At 46.5% G+C, this 16,244-nt stretch overlaps 1 protein-coding gene across 1 annotated transcript; it reads left to right on the forward strand.

Annotated features, from left to right (window-relative positions):
- The first annotated feature begins 3,596 nt into the window (after positions 1-3,596).
- LOC137769911 (serpin A11-like) lies at positions 3,597-14,834 on the forward strand. The gene is made up of 5 exons (XM_068552072.1): positions 3,597-3,721; positions 6,999-7,644; positions 8,828-9,101; positions 11,894-12,041; positions 14,490-14,834. The coding sequence occupies exons 2-5, from the start codon at positions 7,002-7,004 to the stop codon at positions 14,691-14,693; spliced, it is 1,269 nt and encodes a 422-aa protein (XP_068408173.1). The 5' UTR covers positions 3,597-3,721; positions 6,999-7,001; the 3' UTR covers positions 14,694-14,834.
- The last annotated feature ends 1,410 nt before the right edge of the window (positions 14,835-16,244 follow it).

A 16,244-nucleotide genomic window follows, 5' to 3' on the forward strand; every position in this document is an offset into this window, starting at 1 on the left:
TTTTCATCTTTACAACAACCTTCTATGAGGGAGTTATTATTGCCCCCTACTGGAAAGGAAGTAAAATTGATGAGGGGAAAACAGGATTGTGTGTGTGTGTGTGTGTGTGTGTGTGTGTGTGTGTGTGTGTGTGTGTTTGAGAGACTGGGACTTGGGAACTAGCTGGCTGGCCATGACTTGCCTTGGACATATGGGAGGGATCATGGAGTCTGATGGAAACCAGACATTTGACAAGGGAAGTCAGATCCAGAGGCCATGGGCACAGCTGGCAAAGACATTGGCCAAACAGGCTGACCCAAGAGTGATACCCAAGAGGCGGGACCTTGCCTGGGTGGGCTAGTTCAGAGCAGCAACTGGAGCAGACTAGGACAGAGGGTGAAATAAAACTCTTCTGGTAGAGAGCCCAGGCTCAGTGCTGAAAACACAAGGCCAAGAATGAGATTGGAGGCCAAAAATGGGGGAGGCGGGACTGACTGCAGAGCCATGCGATGACATGACCAAGCCAGAGCTACCTGGGGGTCACAATTAGACCCAGGAGCCTTGGACTGGATGAGAGAGGGCTGGTCACCCCAAACCACAGAAGTCCCTCTGTGGTGGGGTTTAGGACACAACTCAAGTGTTCTTTTCTGGGAATGATGTGACCCTGAAGGAAATCCGTCCACTACCAAAGGAGTCACTTCAGGGCTAGAACTTTCATTCCTTTAACAAGGATGCTCAAACGCCCAAGAAAAAAGCATGTCACTTGCATCACCACTTACAACCCAAGCTCCAAGAGAGGAGAGGCCTGGGGATGGGCCGCAAGAGCAGCTTGGAGAAGTAGCTCAATAAGGAAGCTAACAGTAAAGTGGATTGTTCTAGAAAATGTGCAGGAAGTGAGTCAACAGCATAACCAGAGGGAGGAAGGGCTAGAGATCCATGCTTGTGTATGGCTTATCTCCAAGCAGATCTACGGCAGAAGCAGAGGGGGAAGGTGCTCGTGAGGATGTTGGGGGCCTGGACCCATTTAGTAGAGGGTATCCATGGAGGATATTGAGGGTCCAGTGTCCCACTTGCTAAAGGGAGGTAGGCAGTGACACGTGAAACAAGAAGATTATTGACACACATAGGAAAAAGCCCGGGAAACGACTGAGAAGCAGTAGGCACCCAGGTCAACTCTGCAGACTTAACCAAACCCATCTGCCCAAGCTCATGGCGAGCTGTGCCATCTCACAAACTTTGGTGCCACAAATGTGGTGCCTTCACTAGAGGCCAGGGTAGGCTTTTTTTATGACTGCAGCAGTGAGCTGGTGTGATTCCAAGGTTGATGGTGAGAGGAGTTTACTTTCATGTGTGTAAGGGCACATTTTCCTGCCCTTTGACTCTGAGATTGGACACACAGGTGAGGTGTCTGTGCACCAAGGTCAAAGGTTTGCACTCCAGGAAGGAAACCAAGCAACCCAAGGAGGTGGTGCTCAATCCTCTTTCCTACTAACACATGACATGTGTGAGAGTTAATTTTATGTGTCAACTTGCCTGGGCCACAGTGCCCACATATGTGGTCGAACATTCTTCTGGATGTTTTGGTGAAGGTGTTTTGGGGGATGATTAACATTGAAATTGGTGGACTTTGGGTAAAACAGACTGCCTTCCATAAGTTGAAGGCCTTAATAGAACAAAGACTGACCTCCCCTGAGCAAGAAGGAATTCTACCACCAGGCAGCCTTCGGACTTGACCTGCAATGTCCACTCTTCTTGGGTCTCCAGGCTGATAGGCTACTCTGCAGATTTTGGACTTGCCATCCTCCATAATCACGTGCATGAACCAATTCCTTAAAATCCCTCTCTCTCTCTCTCTCTCTCTCTCTCTCTCTCTCTCTCTCTCTCTCTCTCTCTCTTGCTCTGGGCCAGGCACTGCATAAACGTTGCCCATGTACAAACGTTTCATCCCCACCACAGCTCTGTGAGGGTCTCTACTGTGGCGGGGTCTGTAATAGATTCCAAAATGTGAGTCTCCCGGGATTGTTTCTTCTTCCCTAGCATGTGACACATGATCGTAAAGAGCCAAGTAATTTACGTGCAAGCCAAGAGTGTACTGGATTCCTCTTAGGTGAGAAAGGAACTCTGGCCGTGTACTTCAATTTTTTTGTTTATTCATACTGCAAATGTGCCTTTATAAAACACCCAGAAAGTTCTCAGCACTGTTCTAGACCCAGGGGTAGGGTCTCAAACATCAGTGGGTGTAGCAGACCCCATCAGTGCCTGGCCACAGTGTCCTTGGCTTTCACCTTTCCAGCACACAGCAGATGGGTCCTACTGTGAGTACCTTCTGCTCTCCATCTGGGGCTTTAACACACCCGACAGGCCAGAGGCACCTCCAGCCCCACCCTATCATAGCATCAGGTTCAGTATCCTAGGAGCCTTTATGTCTTAAAAGTGGCTTTTGATTGGAACCACTGTGCCAACCTGAATGAGCTTTTATTTTGCTTTATGTGTACAATTAAATAATTCTACTTTTTAACAATGTTTTATTGTTTTTTGTTATAAATAAAATACATGCTCTTTTTTGAGAAATTAAGAGAAGACAAAAATCTACAAAGAACATAAAAGTTACCCAATTCCATCACCAAAAGACTCACTCATAAAAAATTATTCATGGGCTTCCCTGGTGGCACAGTGGTTGAGAATCTGCCTGCCAGTGCAGGGGACACGGGTTCGAGCTCTGATCTGGGAAGATCCCACATGTCGCGGAGCAACTAGGCCCGTGAGCCACAACTACTGAGCCTGCGCGTCTGGAGCCTGTGCTCCACAACAAGAGAGGCTGCGATAGTGAGAGGCCCGTGCACCGCGATGAAAAGTGGCCTCTGCTTGCCGCAACTAGAGAAAAGCCCTCACACAGAAACGAAGACCCAACACAGCCAAAAATTAATTAATTAATTTTTTAAAAAAATTCATTTAGTTCCACGCTTGGTTCTAGATCTTAGGTAAACAAAAATCAATGATCCCACTTTACAAAGCTTTTGATATGGCGGGAGAGAAAATTTTGCTCTATTCTCTGAATTTCCTTCCAGTCTTTTTTTTCCTGTACATGGATCACATTCATTTAAAGCATCAGTAAAATACTGGAATGGTTTAGTGTTGTAGTGAAGGCCTCAGCTGGGGGGTCAGATCTGTCTTCTGAGGATGGTCCCACCACCCACTTAGCGAGCAAACGAGTTATTGACCTCACGGGGCCTCAGCTTCCCATTTGTAAAGTAGAGAGAATCATGCCTCTCTCATTCTTTTTTTTCCCAGTTTTATTGAGAAATAATTGACATCCATCACTGTATAAGTTAAAGGTATACAGCATGATGGTACGATTTACAGATACTGTGAAATGATCACCACAGTAGGTTTAGTTAACATCTCACATTACTATTGTGAGAGTGAGTCATAAAGAAAACTACCTGGAACACACAAAACGCAGGTAATGGACCAGCAGCCAACGCGTCACCACCCCCTGCTGCCATCTCCAACATGAGAATATCCTCAAACCAAGCTGGGTCCAGAATCACAAGTCACTTTGTAGGACAGGCCGGCAGGGCAGAAACTTTGAAGAAAAGGTCACTTCCTGTTTTCATACCGGTTCCAGGAATTGACCTGACAAATATTGACTAGGCTGCCATGATCTTCAAACACTATTTTCCTGTGGGTAGGAGGTGCTGCAGTGCTGAAGACCTGGGGCCCCCAGCCCAGGGACCTTGCTGTGAGTACCACGCTTGCGTCTGAAATGAAGGCGGGGGTGGCAGCTCTCTCTCTCTCTCACTTTGGCAGAATAAATGGGAGAACTGAGTCCCCTAAAGGAAAAACATGATGATGTACTCCTTCTAAGGCCTGAAGTAGGAACTTCAGGTTTTAAATAACATTTTATGGATAACTTGGCCTTTAAATTTTTTGAGAAAGAAACTCCCAGTATTCCTCGAAGTTAGACAAGAAAACGGAACAATACAACCCAAAACAAAATGATAAAATTGTTGCAGCAACTTTACTGGAAACTCTGTTATATGAAAGAGTGATGATTCAGGGGCCTGGTCTGGAATTTGAATCATACCCCTGCCACTTAATAGGTGTTTCTCTCCTTAATAGGTGTTTCTCTCCTTAATAGGTGTTTCTCTCCAGGGATAATATTACCAAGGTCTTAAGGTTCTCATAAGGATTCAGTTTAAAGAAATTAAGCAAGTTTTTCTCCACTGGGGCACTGCTAGCATTTGGGATGGACCCTTCTTCTTTGCCTGTGACTATTTTAGCATTTCGAGAGTTTTCTCTCTCCCATTAAGCTCCAATAACAGCACCTCCTTCTCCAGACTTTGAGATGATCCAAATACTATCCCCCCTTCACACACATCCCTCCCCCTGCATTTGAGAACAAATCTGGCTGGGAACCAATGATACAATATAGCTAATATCCCCACCATAAAAGAAATAATAAATAGGGATATTATAATTAATTCATGGAGTTCTTAATTTTCCTCTGGGATCTTTCTGGAAAAGGAATAAAGGAATAAATTGGATGTAACTATATCCAGCCTCAGTAGAAAGGAGTGAAAATTAACACTGCATACTTCCTATGTGCCACGTGCTATATACATGATATTACGTCTTATAATCCACAAGCAACCCCACCCCCAGGAGGTAAGCATTGTCATTTGCATCTTGCAAATAACACACTGCAGTTCAGAGAGCTTCCTTTCCATAGTATCACCCAGTGATTTAACTGCAGAGCCTTGATTCAAACCCGGACCCCCTGACTTACAATTCAGTCCTCTGGGAAATAGATCCTCTGCAAGTTTGGGTATCCTGGGGGTTCAGTAAGAAGAAAATGGTCGTGAGTTCATTGGGATAAAAAGAATAAACTGGAAATAGTTTTATTACAGCTGTACTTTTAATTTTCCCCAGGAGCAGACCAATTTTTAAATTGTTCTGCTTCCCAATATGAACAGAAATTAAGCGGGCCTACAGCAAGCTGTGCTGGAGGGGTTAGGACGTGGCATTGAGAAACTGCCTGCAGTACTTTGACCAGCAAACGTGTTTCAACGTAATCGATAATGCGGCTAGATTCATCCCCCCTGACAACTGGCCTTGGGGGTTTGGTTGGGTATTTAGAGCACCAGGCGCTATAAATCATCTACAAAAATATGTAAGCGACCCAGAGATCATTGGTTTGGGCAAAAGGTATTAAAGGTGCTGATTCAGACACAAAATTTATCAGGACAGATGAACAACAAGGATGGGGTAGTAAGCTGTGGGCAGCCGCTGTGGCATGGGACAACAGAAGGGTCAGTTTTGAAGGGAGCGAGGGGACAAGACTCCTTACGGAGGACAGCAAGGTGGGGGATGGGGGGGTTCGAGTGTGTGCACGTGGGGATGTGTGTGTGACAAGCGCATTGTCTACACTGCAGCTTCACCTCGAGCTGCAGCTTCGCTCCCAACCCTGAAGCACTTTGACCCGCTCAGGTGGCACGAAGGCTCTTCTGGCACATTTTATAACTTAAAGCACAGGAGTTATTGCATTTGTTTCCTAGGGCTGCCATAACAAACTTCCACAAACTTCCACCCAGCTTAAACAACAGAAACTGATTCTCACAGTTCTGAGGACTAGAATTCCAAGATCAAGGCGTTGGCAGGGCTGGTTCCTTCCAAGGCTCTGAGGGACAGTCTGTTCCAGGCCTCTCTCTTTGCTTCTGGGGGTTTGCTGGCAATCTTTGGTGTTCCTTGGCTTGTAGAGCTTCACCCTGATTGATTTCTGCCTTCATCTTTACATCTCCTTCTGCCTGTGTGTATGTCTGTGTCCAATTTCCCCTTTTTATAAAAACACCAGTCATATTAGATTAGGGCCCATATTAACCTCATGTTAACTAGTTACATCTCAATGGCACTATTTCCAAACAAGATCACATTCTGACATGCTGGAGATTAGGACTTCAACATATGAATTTGTGGGACGGGGGATACAATTTAACAGCTATCTTTCCTTAAACCCTCCATCAACTAAGATACAGGTTTCAGCCCTTGCATGTGACAAGAGGTACTCGAAATAGCAGGTCTGATGGAGACAGAGTAGATCTTTCTCGTCTCTCCCCCACCCTCAGGCTCCATCCATCCTGCGGCTTTGCCACCCCTCATCCTCATGAGCTGTGCCCACCCGCAAGGTCCCCAAGGCTGATCGTCACATCCACACTCCAGTGAATGGAGACCAGAAAAGTAGAGGGCACTCCTCTTTCTGGGAGAGCCTGGCCCAGGAGTGCCACACATCGTCCTCTCCCCTCCAGTCAGCAAGATTCTAGTTACTGGCAACACCTAGGTGCAGGGGAAGCCCAACATCACTCATGTCACAGTGTCCTGACCATTTGTTCCATAGTACTGAGGGTTGCCCCAGTCTTTGAAAGTTAATGAGTGATTGAAAGAATGACTGGAAAGGAGAAAGATAAAAGAAAAAGAAGGAAGGAAGGAAGTAAAGAAGGAAGGAAGGAAGGAAGGAAGAGAGGGAGGAAAGATAGATGCAGGGAGGAAGGCAGGCAGAAAAGACCACGGAAGTTCTTTTTTTAATAGCCCAGAGTCCTTTTCTCAGCAAAATCTTATAGGCAAGTCAATATGTAAAGCAGACAAGAGGCCGCTGCTCTGACTCTAGCCTGGGGGAAAACGTCTGGAGCCCGCTGGCTCATCCCCGCCTCACCCTCCATAGCAGCGGTCCCCAAACTTTTTGGCACCAGGTACCGGTTTCATGGAAGACAATTTTTCCATGGACGGAGTTGCGGAGCTATGGTCCAGGCGGTAATGCAGGCAATGGGGAGCGGCAGATGAAGCTTTGCTTGCTTGTCCACCGCTCCCCTCTTGCTGTGCGGCCCAGGGGTTGGGGAATCCCTGCTCTACAATGCCCCGCACCTCTGTGGGATCCAGTTTGGATGGGAGTTTTACCGTGTAAACGTGAAGCACTGTGAAGCTATTTATGAAGGAGAATGACGTGTTCACCATCTTGTTTTTAGAGGATGGGGCCAGCGTGGCAGTGGCTGCTGGGAGCGGGGATCCTGGCCTCTGTCTACTGTCAGCCCTTTCCTGCCCGCGGAGATAAGAGCCTGGGGGTCCCTGAAGCTCCCCGTGGTCAGCTCTCGGAAGCCCTCCCCGCCTACCGCAAAATCACACCCACCATTACCAACTTCGCTTTGCGTCTGTATAAGCAGCTGGCAGCAGAAACCCCAGGAAACATCTTCTTCTCCCCGGTGAGCATCTCCAGCACCCTGGCCCTGCTCTCTCTGGGGGCACAAGCTGAAACTCCAGCTCAGATCCTGGAAGGCCTCGGCTTCAACCTCACGGAGACCCCAGAAGCTGACATCCACCGGGGCTTCCAGAGCCTCATCCACACCCTTGACCTGCCCAGCCCCAAACTTGAACTGAAAGTAGGCAACTCCCTGTTCCTGGACAAACAGCTGAAGCCTCAGCAGCACTTTTTGGACAACATCAGGGAGCTGTACCGGGCTTTCGCTTTTTCGGTCAATTTCACGGACTCCAATACGACTAGGAGGCAGATAAATGACTACGTGAGGAAGCAAACGTACGGGCAGGTCGTGGACTGCCTGGAGGAGTTCACCCAAGACACGCTCATGGTTCTCTTGAATTACATGTTCTTCAAAGGTGAGGGCTGGCTCCGGCTCCTCCATCTCCAGCCCTGCCCCTAAAAGGCACCTGTCTAGAAGCCTGTAGCTGTTTCTTCTGAAAGTTACCTCTGTATATTTAAGTAGTGTTCTTATAGGACTACTTCTTAATTTATCAATATTTGATTTCTCTTGCCATGTTTTTTCTATTCTACTTTTATCCTGATTTTTAATACCACTGGCACTCAATCTCACTTTTCTATTAATATTTCATTTTTTAGAGAAATATTTTATTTTTTATATTATAGCCTATTTCAAACCTACAGAAATATGCAGAGAACGATATAGAATCCACCATGCACTCCCCCCCACCAAGAATTAGCAAATATTAACATTTTTACTATTTACTTCAGATTTTTATTTTTTTTAAAAATGTAATATTGCAGTTACAGTTCAATTCCTTTTTAATCATTCCTTGGTCCCATTTTCCTCCTTCCATCCCTCCCCAGAGTCAACCGCTATCTTAGGGTTGGTGTGTATCCCTCACATCCATGGGTTCAACCATTAGGGTCTGAGTCTGAACCATCTTTGATTCTCCAAAGGTGAGGAAAAGTCCAAGGAAAAGAGCTACCATTGACTTTCAAGAAACAAACAAATTTAGTTGGACTGGAGCATAGAACACAATAGTGGAACGCCTAGGTGGGAGTGCTGAGAGTTGTAATAAAAAAAGTAATCAGGGGCTGTGTTGAGAACCCTAGACTTTATCTTAGGATCCCAAAATCACCAAAAAGTTCGAAGCAGTGCAGTGACATACCTGTTGTAGAAAGTTCAGTCGGGCTACAATTTGGGAAATGGTTGGAGGAGAATAAGAGTGGAAGAACAGAGACAAGTTAGGTTAGTGAGATGGTTCAAAGTAAGACGGTGGCCTCAAATAAAGGTGTGGCTTTGGAGACAGAATCAGCAATACTTGGTCACTTGGAAGTGGGCATGAGGGACAGGATGAGCCAGCCCCCACTCCCTGTCACCAAGATCGGTGCTTTCAGGAGGTCAAGTCAGGAGGTGGTTGTCAGTGGAGATTATAAGTAGAAAGAGATGAGATACTACACACGGGGACAAGACTGTGACAGATTCTGCATCTCTAACCAGTGTGGCTTAGTGCATGTCTGCCTAGACGTGCTCTCTTAGAGTGTGTTCTCATGGTTTTATGGGTTTTGTGTCCTAAGCCAAGTGGAAGCATCCTTTTAATTGCTACCAGACCCAAAAGCAAGAGAGCTTCTTTGTGGATGAGAGGACCTCTCTCCGCATCCCCATGATGCACCAAAAGGAAATGCACAGGTTCCTCTATGACCAGGAGGTAGCCTGCACCGTCCTCCAGATGGAATACAGCGGAAACGCCCTGGCCCTGCTGATCCTCCCTGACCCGGGAAAGATGGCTCAGGTGGAGGAAGCCCTGCAGCCAGAGACCCTGAGGAAATGGGATCAACTGCTCCTCCCCAGGTAAGTGCCAGAGTGCAAGGACGTTGTTCAAGAACTCGAGCAGGCCTTGATCAACTCCAGTTGCAAGACCCTAAGCCCTGGCTTGGCTCACTGCCCTACCAGTTAACCAACTGTGTGGTCTTGGGCAATTCTTGCTCTTCGGGCCTTGAATTTCCTCACATGTAAAATGGGGCCATAATAACCACCACATTGGTTGGTTGGAGGATTAATCGAGTTAATATGTATAGAATATGAAAGTGGTACCTGGTGCAGGAGAAGTGCTCACCAGGCATTAATCATTCTTATCCCCTTCCAGACATCTTTCTGCCTTTGCTCTTCTCTTTTTCTCCAAATAATAATTTACTACCAGAAGGTAGTTAAGTGTAGGCAACAAATCAGATCAAGGACAATTATTAAGAATAATTATGACCCCCACAGAACAGTGGGTATTTCTTAAGAGTGCCTCTGTTTTAATGAAAACATTTCTTTAAAAAATTAAATACCAAGAAGAACACTGTAAAAATCAGAATGCCGATTGCCAGTTTGGGTGAATCTCTACCTACCCCCTTCCATCTCACTTGCTTTTTGGTCTGTGGTTTTTCTCACAGTGGTTTTAGCCTTTTCTGGTTTCCCTAGACCCCATACTCCAGCTACCCATTCTTGAAGTGTATCTTCCTTTATGGGGCACTCTGGGATGAAATCTGGCCTCAAGTTCTAATTACCTCTTGCTGGATAGCAAACCACCCCAAAATGGAATGGCTTGAAAAAAAACCCATCTGGCATCTCTCTCAATTCTTTGGTGGACTGGGCTCAGCTGGGTGGTTCTCACTTGGGGCTCTCAAGGATGGAGTCAGATGGTGGCCAGGGGTGGAACATGGAAGACGCCTCCACTCAGATGTCGGGAGGCTGGGCTGGCCGGCTGGCTGAGCTAAGGGCCAAGCAGGCACCTCTCTCTCTCTCCATGCAGCATGTCCATGAGGCTAGCTTGGGCTTCTGCACAGCAGCTCAGCACAGTTGATATTGTTATATGACAGCTCAGGGCTCCAAGAAGGAGCGTTCTAAAAGGCAGGAAGTGAAGGCTCCCGCTCTCTTAAGGCCTGGGCTCGGAAATTTGCCAGTGTCATTTCTGCCATATTCTATTGGTCAGATCATTCACAGAACCCACCAGATTCAAGGGATGGGGGGCATATAGACTAAACATCTTGATGGCCATCTTTAATCCACCATCACCAACTGGTAGGCATCAGTCACCTGCATGTCCACGGGAGCCTTCTCTCAGCTCCCCAGTGACATTGAGGTATCAAGGATAGAGAAAGCATGTTTTGTTTTGGGGTAGAGATTCAAGTACCAAATGAAAGAGATACAGGTCAAGAACAGAAGCCAGGATTTAAAGTATTATTCCTGTTGTCTATGAATCTACATAGCTCTGGTCAGTTTCTGATTCCAGCCCCATATTCCTAAGCTCCCTTGGAGTGAACCTGCCCCTTCCCCCATCACAAGAGGAAATACTATAGGATCTTCTAGACCAGTAGGTTTTCCCTTAGGAAGGGTCTCTTTTGACCTCCCACTTAGACCTTCAAAAATCAAAACCAATCCAAGTTATTTTTCTAAACCTCAGATGCTCCCTGATACCATTTCTTGTGCCAGAGAGTTATAATATCATGGCAGCATTTGAATGGGCTTTCAGACATGGAAAATTCAGGCTGCCAGGTTTCCCTCCATTCAGCTGTGAGAAAGGTTAGTTTTTTCAGAGGAATCATGCTTCTTGGTAACTCCATTTCTTCATTTACACTGATTGAACACCTACTCTGTGTTGGGCTCTCTAACAGACACCCCTCAGCTAGACTGTACTAAAAGCCCCCCCATGGTAGGGCCTACTCTCCAAGTTCTACCTGTGAAAAAATTATGTCAAGTAAGCCCTGTTTTCTGTTGTCCACATTTGTTTCCTTTTTTTCACCATTCAACCCCTGACTTCCTACTACCTTCCACTTCAGTTAGACACCTGGACCCTCATATTGGCCCAGGAGTTAAACCAGTAAAGATACTCCAACCTGAATTAGCATCTCTAATCTGAATTCATTCGAGGCAGAAGTTTGCAAGCTGGCTATTAACTAAGCAAGCTTGCAGGTGTCATGGCAACTGTCAGACAATAATTCCAGAGGAGAATAATCCCAGGAAGAAAGGGACAGCTTTTCTATGGGTCACAAGAAACTCGTGAATGTAACACAAGGAATATGGCAATCTGATGGCAAAGGCATGACAATAACAGGAGGGAGAGTTATTCCATTGATTTGTGCCCACACTGTACATGCAGGATCTCTCATCAGATCTTCAACAGGCCGTGAAGCTCAGACAGGTGAGAAATGGTGTACCTTCTATTAGGGGGTTGTCAGTAGATGGATTTAGGATATAGTTCAGAATCTGAGCCAACAGAGCTTGCTGATGAATTGGATATGGAAGTGGGATAATGTTAACAGTACTTAACTTCCATGGTTATTACATGGCTTCAATCAGTGAAGCCTTGTAATCCAATGTCTGGCACCTAGAAAGCCCTCCAGAAATGTGACAAAGATGAAGACCTATGGCTATGCCAGGAGTCTTCTCAGATCCAGACACAGACTCTCTGTGAGGTCTGAAGAGAAGGAAGCTCTGGGTTGTGGAATGTCCTGGCATAGCAGGTAGTGTCATGAGAAGACTGGTTCCCACACTCTGAGAAGCACATCTCCTTCCCAAAGCTCAGGCTGCCCCCAGACAGGTCAAAAGCAGCACAGATAATGAGACAGCAGCGCTTCTCCGTCTGATTCTCTCCTCAGCCTGCTGGATTTGCATTTGCCAAGGTTTTCCATTTCTGGAACATATAACCTGGAAGAGATACTCCCCCATATTGGTCTCACCGGCTTATTCAACTTAGAAGCTGACTTCTCAGGAATCACTGGGCAGCTCAACAGAACTATCTCCAGGGTAAGGTGGTAAGCGTGGACGTGTGTTGTCAGAGGCGGGGTGCCTTTTCTCCTCTGACATGAGGTGCATTTGAAAGTCAAGTTCCCCCTTTTTTCTATTCTGGCTTTTTAATATCACAATCTTTAAGACTTCTTTTCACAAGCATCTCCCTTTCCATCCCCACCCCCTTCTTCTAGACCTTTATATTCTTCAAAGCAGGGACGGAGTCTTGAATAGAGTAGACACACATTCAGGGTCATCCACAGAGCCAGAGTTTCCCCAGGTGTGGGACTAGCCTTGTTTTTATCCCTTAAACTTCCTCCGAGGGCAGGTGGTGAGACTCTATCTGCCTTTGTTTTAGTTGTAGAGAGTAGTGGGCATGAACAGGAAGTATATCCATCAGTTTGCTGCAATAAAAAATGATCCCCAAATCTCAGTGCCTTATCATCACAGAGATTTATTACCTGGCCATATGACATGTCAGAGGTGTGTCACTACCATCTGGCTACAGATCTACTTCTCATGTTTTCTTCCTTCTAGAATGTAGGTCAAAGGAGAAGCTCCTATTTGGGACATACCCTTCTTATAGCAGTGGGAAAAAAGCAGAGATAATGTGCTATGTCTCTTAACACTTCTCCTCACGTGTGGTCTCTGTCAAGGCCACTCACAAGTCATTGGCTAAAGCAAGTCCCACGGTCAAGACCACCATCAATGGGGTGGGCTCATGTTCTCCTGCAGGAGGTCCTGTAAGCCACAGGGCATGGGCGAGGGTTGATGACATCCTACAGGAAGGGAGAGTTCACACTTGAGAAGAATAATGCAATTTTCCACAGGAGGGAAGGCAAAAAACGACCCTTCTCTGTACTTCCATCATCTTCCTAAGATAGAGTCATTATCAGTTGAGTCTTTATTAGAAATTTCATAAGGAAAGTTTACTCTCTTTTATTTGGGAAAGACCAGCTGAGATTTGGAATGTGAAACCAAGGAACAAGGATGTGGTCTTGTGTGTGTGTGTGTGTGTGTGTGTGTGTGTGTGTGTGTGTGTATGCGCGCGTGCACCCACTGTGGAGAAGGTGAACAAAAAGGAAAAGAAATAATTTAGTTTTTTACAGAATTTCTTCCACAGTGACCTCAGATGTCAGATTTATCTCTTCATAGACTTTTTTGGAAATGTAAGAGATGGTCAACACCAATGTTTTTCAACATTTTTTAGTTAAAGCCTCAGAATCCTTCCTAAGGAGTGGTGTGAAAATGAGGTTTTAAAAAAACAGAATTCTTTTCACGGAGCCCAGTGGAGGGCTCGGCACATCAGACAACCTGGTTTCACTGAGCTCATTTTGAAAACCGTTGACTCAGGCTGAGCAATCCATTTTTCTTTTCATGTTTCTTAGAAAAAGGTTCTTTTTTTTTAATTTTATTTTTTAACATCTTTATTGGAGTATAATTGCTTTACAATGGTGTGTTAGTTTCTGCTGTGTAACAAAGTGAATCAGCTATACATATACATACATCCCCATATCTCCTCCCTTTTGCGTCTCCCTCCCACCCTCCCCATCCCACCCCTCTAAGTGGTCACAAGGCACTGAGCTGATCTCCCTGTGCTATGCAGCTGCTTCCCACTAGCTATCTATTTCACGTTTGGTAGTGTATATATGTCCATGCCACTCTCTTACTTCGTCCCAGCTTACCCTTCCCCCTCCCCGTGTCCTCAAGTCCATTCTCTACGTCTGTGTCTTTATTCCTGTCCTGCCCCTAGGCTCGTCAGAACCATTTTTTAAAAGTTTCTTTAATTTATAATCATACTTGCCCTATCAAATCAGGACCTTGATCCATCAATTTCAACATTCTAAAATGCAAATATTTTTTAAGATGGGAGTACCTTTCATCATGTCTCTAAAATGTGAGTGCTTTTTGTTTTGGAGCTCCTAATCTAATTGGGATATATGTATACATATGGCTGATTCACTTTGCTGTATGGTATAAACTAACACAATATTGTAAAGCAACTATACTCTAATAAAAAATAAATAAATAAGTAAAGTCAATTAGATGAGCAAGCTATTTTAAAGATGAGAAAACTGAGGCTGAGAGAGGGCAAATGCAGCTCGTAGCAGAAAATGACACTTGGGTCTGTGCCACGTGCACCCAGGTGCTTGGGAAGTGCTCCTAAAAGTCGCTGTTGGGTTTTTGCAGCCTGGTGCATGCTCAGGTAGCCCTCAGCCCTGTTCAGGCCCATCTGTCTCCCCTTCAAAGAACAAACAGCACGGTCAGGGTGACTCCCCAGGAAATGATGGAGGCGGAGAAACCGGGATGGGGCAGGAAATGAAATAAAGGTTGGAGTGCTGCCTGGGAAGGCGGGACCTGAGCAGGGTGACTCCACCTCCATCTCCCTCGTGCCGCACGAGGTGGCATCGGCCCCTGGAAATGCCCTGCCCCAATGCTGTCTCTGCCCCTCTTCTCTCCTTCTAGGTGTCACACAAGGCGGCAGTGGACGTGAGTGAGAGGGGAACAGAGGCAGGTGTGGCCTCCGGCCTCCTCTCCCAGCCCCAGTCTCTGAACGCGACGTCGGCCCCACACGCCCATTTCAACCGACCTTTCCTGGTGCTCCTTTGGGAGGTGACCACCCAGAGCCTACTCTTCCTGGGAAAAGTCGTCAACCCAGCTGTGGGGTGACAGTGGTAGGAGGCCAGGGGGTGTCCTGTCCCCTCCCTAAAAAACAGGAAAGCCAGCACCAGCCTGCATCTCAGGGCTGCTCTGAGGACCATTTAATCAGTGTGCAAAGATGCTAATAAAGTTGGCCTTGGGTTTTGTGAACAGTGAGGGGCGATGCTTACAATGGGTGGGGGGTGGTGAGCACGCAGAACAGCGGTCAGTCATTCACTCTACAATTTCCTCCAATCCAGTGTCAATTGTGGTTAGAAATTTGGAGGTGAGAACAGCCTCCGATTATGTCCTCCTCAGAGACTTCCACCACTGCTGCCACCACTGCTGATCTTTCCTGAGTGTCTTTTGGGTCCTAGGAAAAGGCACAAAGGATATCAGGAGGAATAAGCGAGTCTCTCACTTCATGGTGGCCGATCTTGGCTATGCAGCAAAGTGAGGTCGTCCTGAAACGTCATTGCCTCGATGTCAGGAGTTAGTTCACCTTGAGGGGAGATTGAAGCCGGGGCAGGGGCTCTAAGACATCTTCTATGAAAAGAAGGGGATGTGAGGATAAGCCAATGCAATAATGGGCCAATCCAGAAACGGAGGTCAAATGCCCAAGGACAACCCCCAGATCAAAGAAAGTGGAAGGGTTGACATGGCCTGGTGAGACAGTGGGCTTAAGGCACAATCTTGGTCAGTGGGATGAATTCGGGGGCACTGTTCAGAGGGAATGATGCATTGTTTAGAGGTCAGAAGTCCCACTCCCACAAGTGTGTCCCCCAGTCTTAAAAAGGCATCAATCTGGAAGTGGTGGGGAAACTCAGAAATGCCAACTTAGCTGCATGTATGTACCATACATGTGACAATACGTCCCCACAGTGAAGTCAGTGTCGAGACCTAGAGGGTGGCTGTGCGTGGTACATGTCTAGGAAGAAGCTGTACCAAAAATCGCAAGTGGTAGAACTCCCCCACGCCCACCCAAAGGAGGCAAGACTCGAGTTGGGTCTTGAAAACCAGGGAAGCCTTAAATAAAGGGAAAGAGGGTAAGATAGTCCCGGAGAGGGTGGAAGAGACACAATATGGGCAAAAGCCACCGGGGAAAAGAAAGAAAAATGTGTGTTCTAAGAAGAGAAAACCAGTTTTGCAGCAACAGAAAGTTCATGTAGGGTCACAGTGGAAGGTCATGCTGGAGAGGGATTCGGAGGTAAAGGGTTGGAGGCTTTGGATGCCAGCGTTGAGGCAGACTTCCGGACACTAGTGAATTCTTGCCACCTCCCACTGGTCAGCCAACCTTGGACATGACGCTTGATCCCTCTGTGCCTCAGTCTCTTCTGAAGAATGGAAAACATAAAACCTATGTTACAGAATTGTGAAAATCAAATGAGGTCATGAGTGTGAAGCATTAAGCACCTGGTAAACAGTAGGTGCTCAATGAACATTTGCTTATCTCCACCCTATACTTTTGGCTGCCGCAGCCCTCAAGGCTGTCCTTTATTCTCATGGAGCGTAGCTCAGCTCTAGGGAATGTCCAAATCCCCCAAGTGGCCACTGGTCCAGGTGCCAGATGCGAACCCTCCC

The sequence above is a fragment of the Eschrichtius robustus genome, chromosome 1, assembly GCF_028021215.1.
Source record: "Eschrichtius robustus isolate mEscRob2 chromosome 1, mEscRob2.pri, whole genome shotgun sequence".
Classification (NCBI taxonomy): Eukaryota; Metazoa; Chordata; class Mammalia; order Artiodactyla; family Eschrichtiidae; genus Eschrichtius; species Eschrichtius robustus.

Bases quoted from the DNA above. Each gene is read 5' to 3' on its own strand.
- LOC137769911 (XM_068552072.1), top strand. From the start codon at position 7,002: ATGGGGCCAGCGTGGCAGTGGCTGCTGGGAGCGGGGATCCTGGCCTCT. The intron at 7,645-8,827 runs GTGAGGGCTGGC...TTGTGTCCTAAG, and splicing joins GAATTACATGTTCTTCAAAG to CCAAGTGGAAGCATCCTTTT. The intron at 12,042-14,489 runs GTAAGGTGGTAA...CTCTCCTTCTAG, and splicing joins TCAACAGAACTATCTCCAGG to GTGTCACACAAGGCGGCAGT.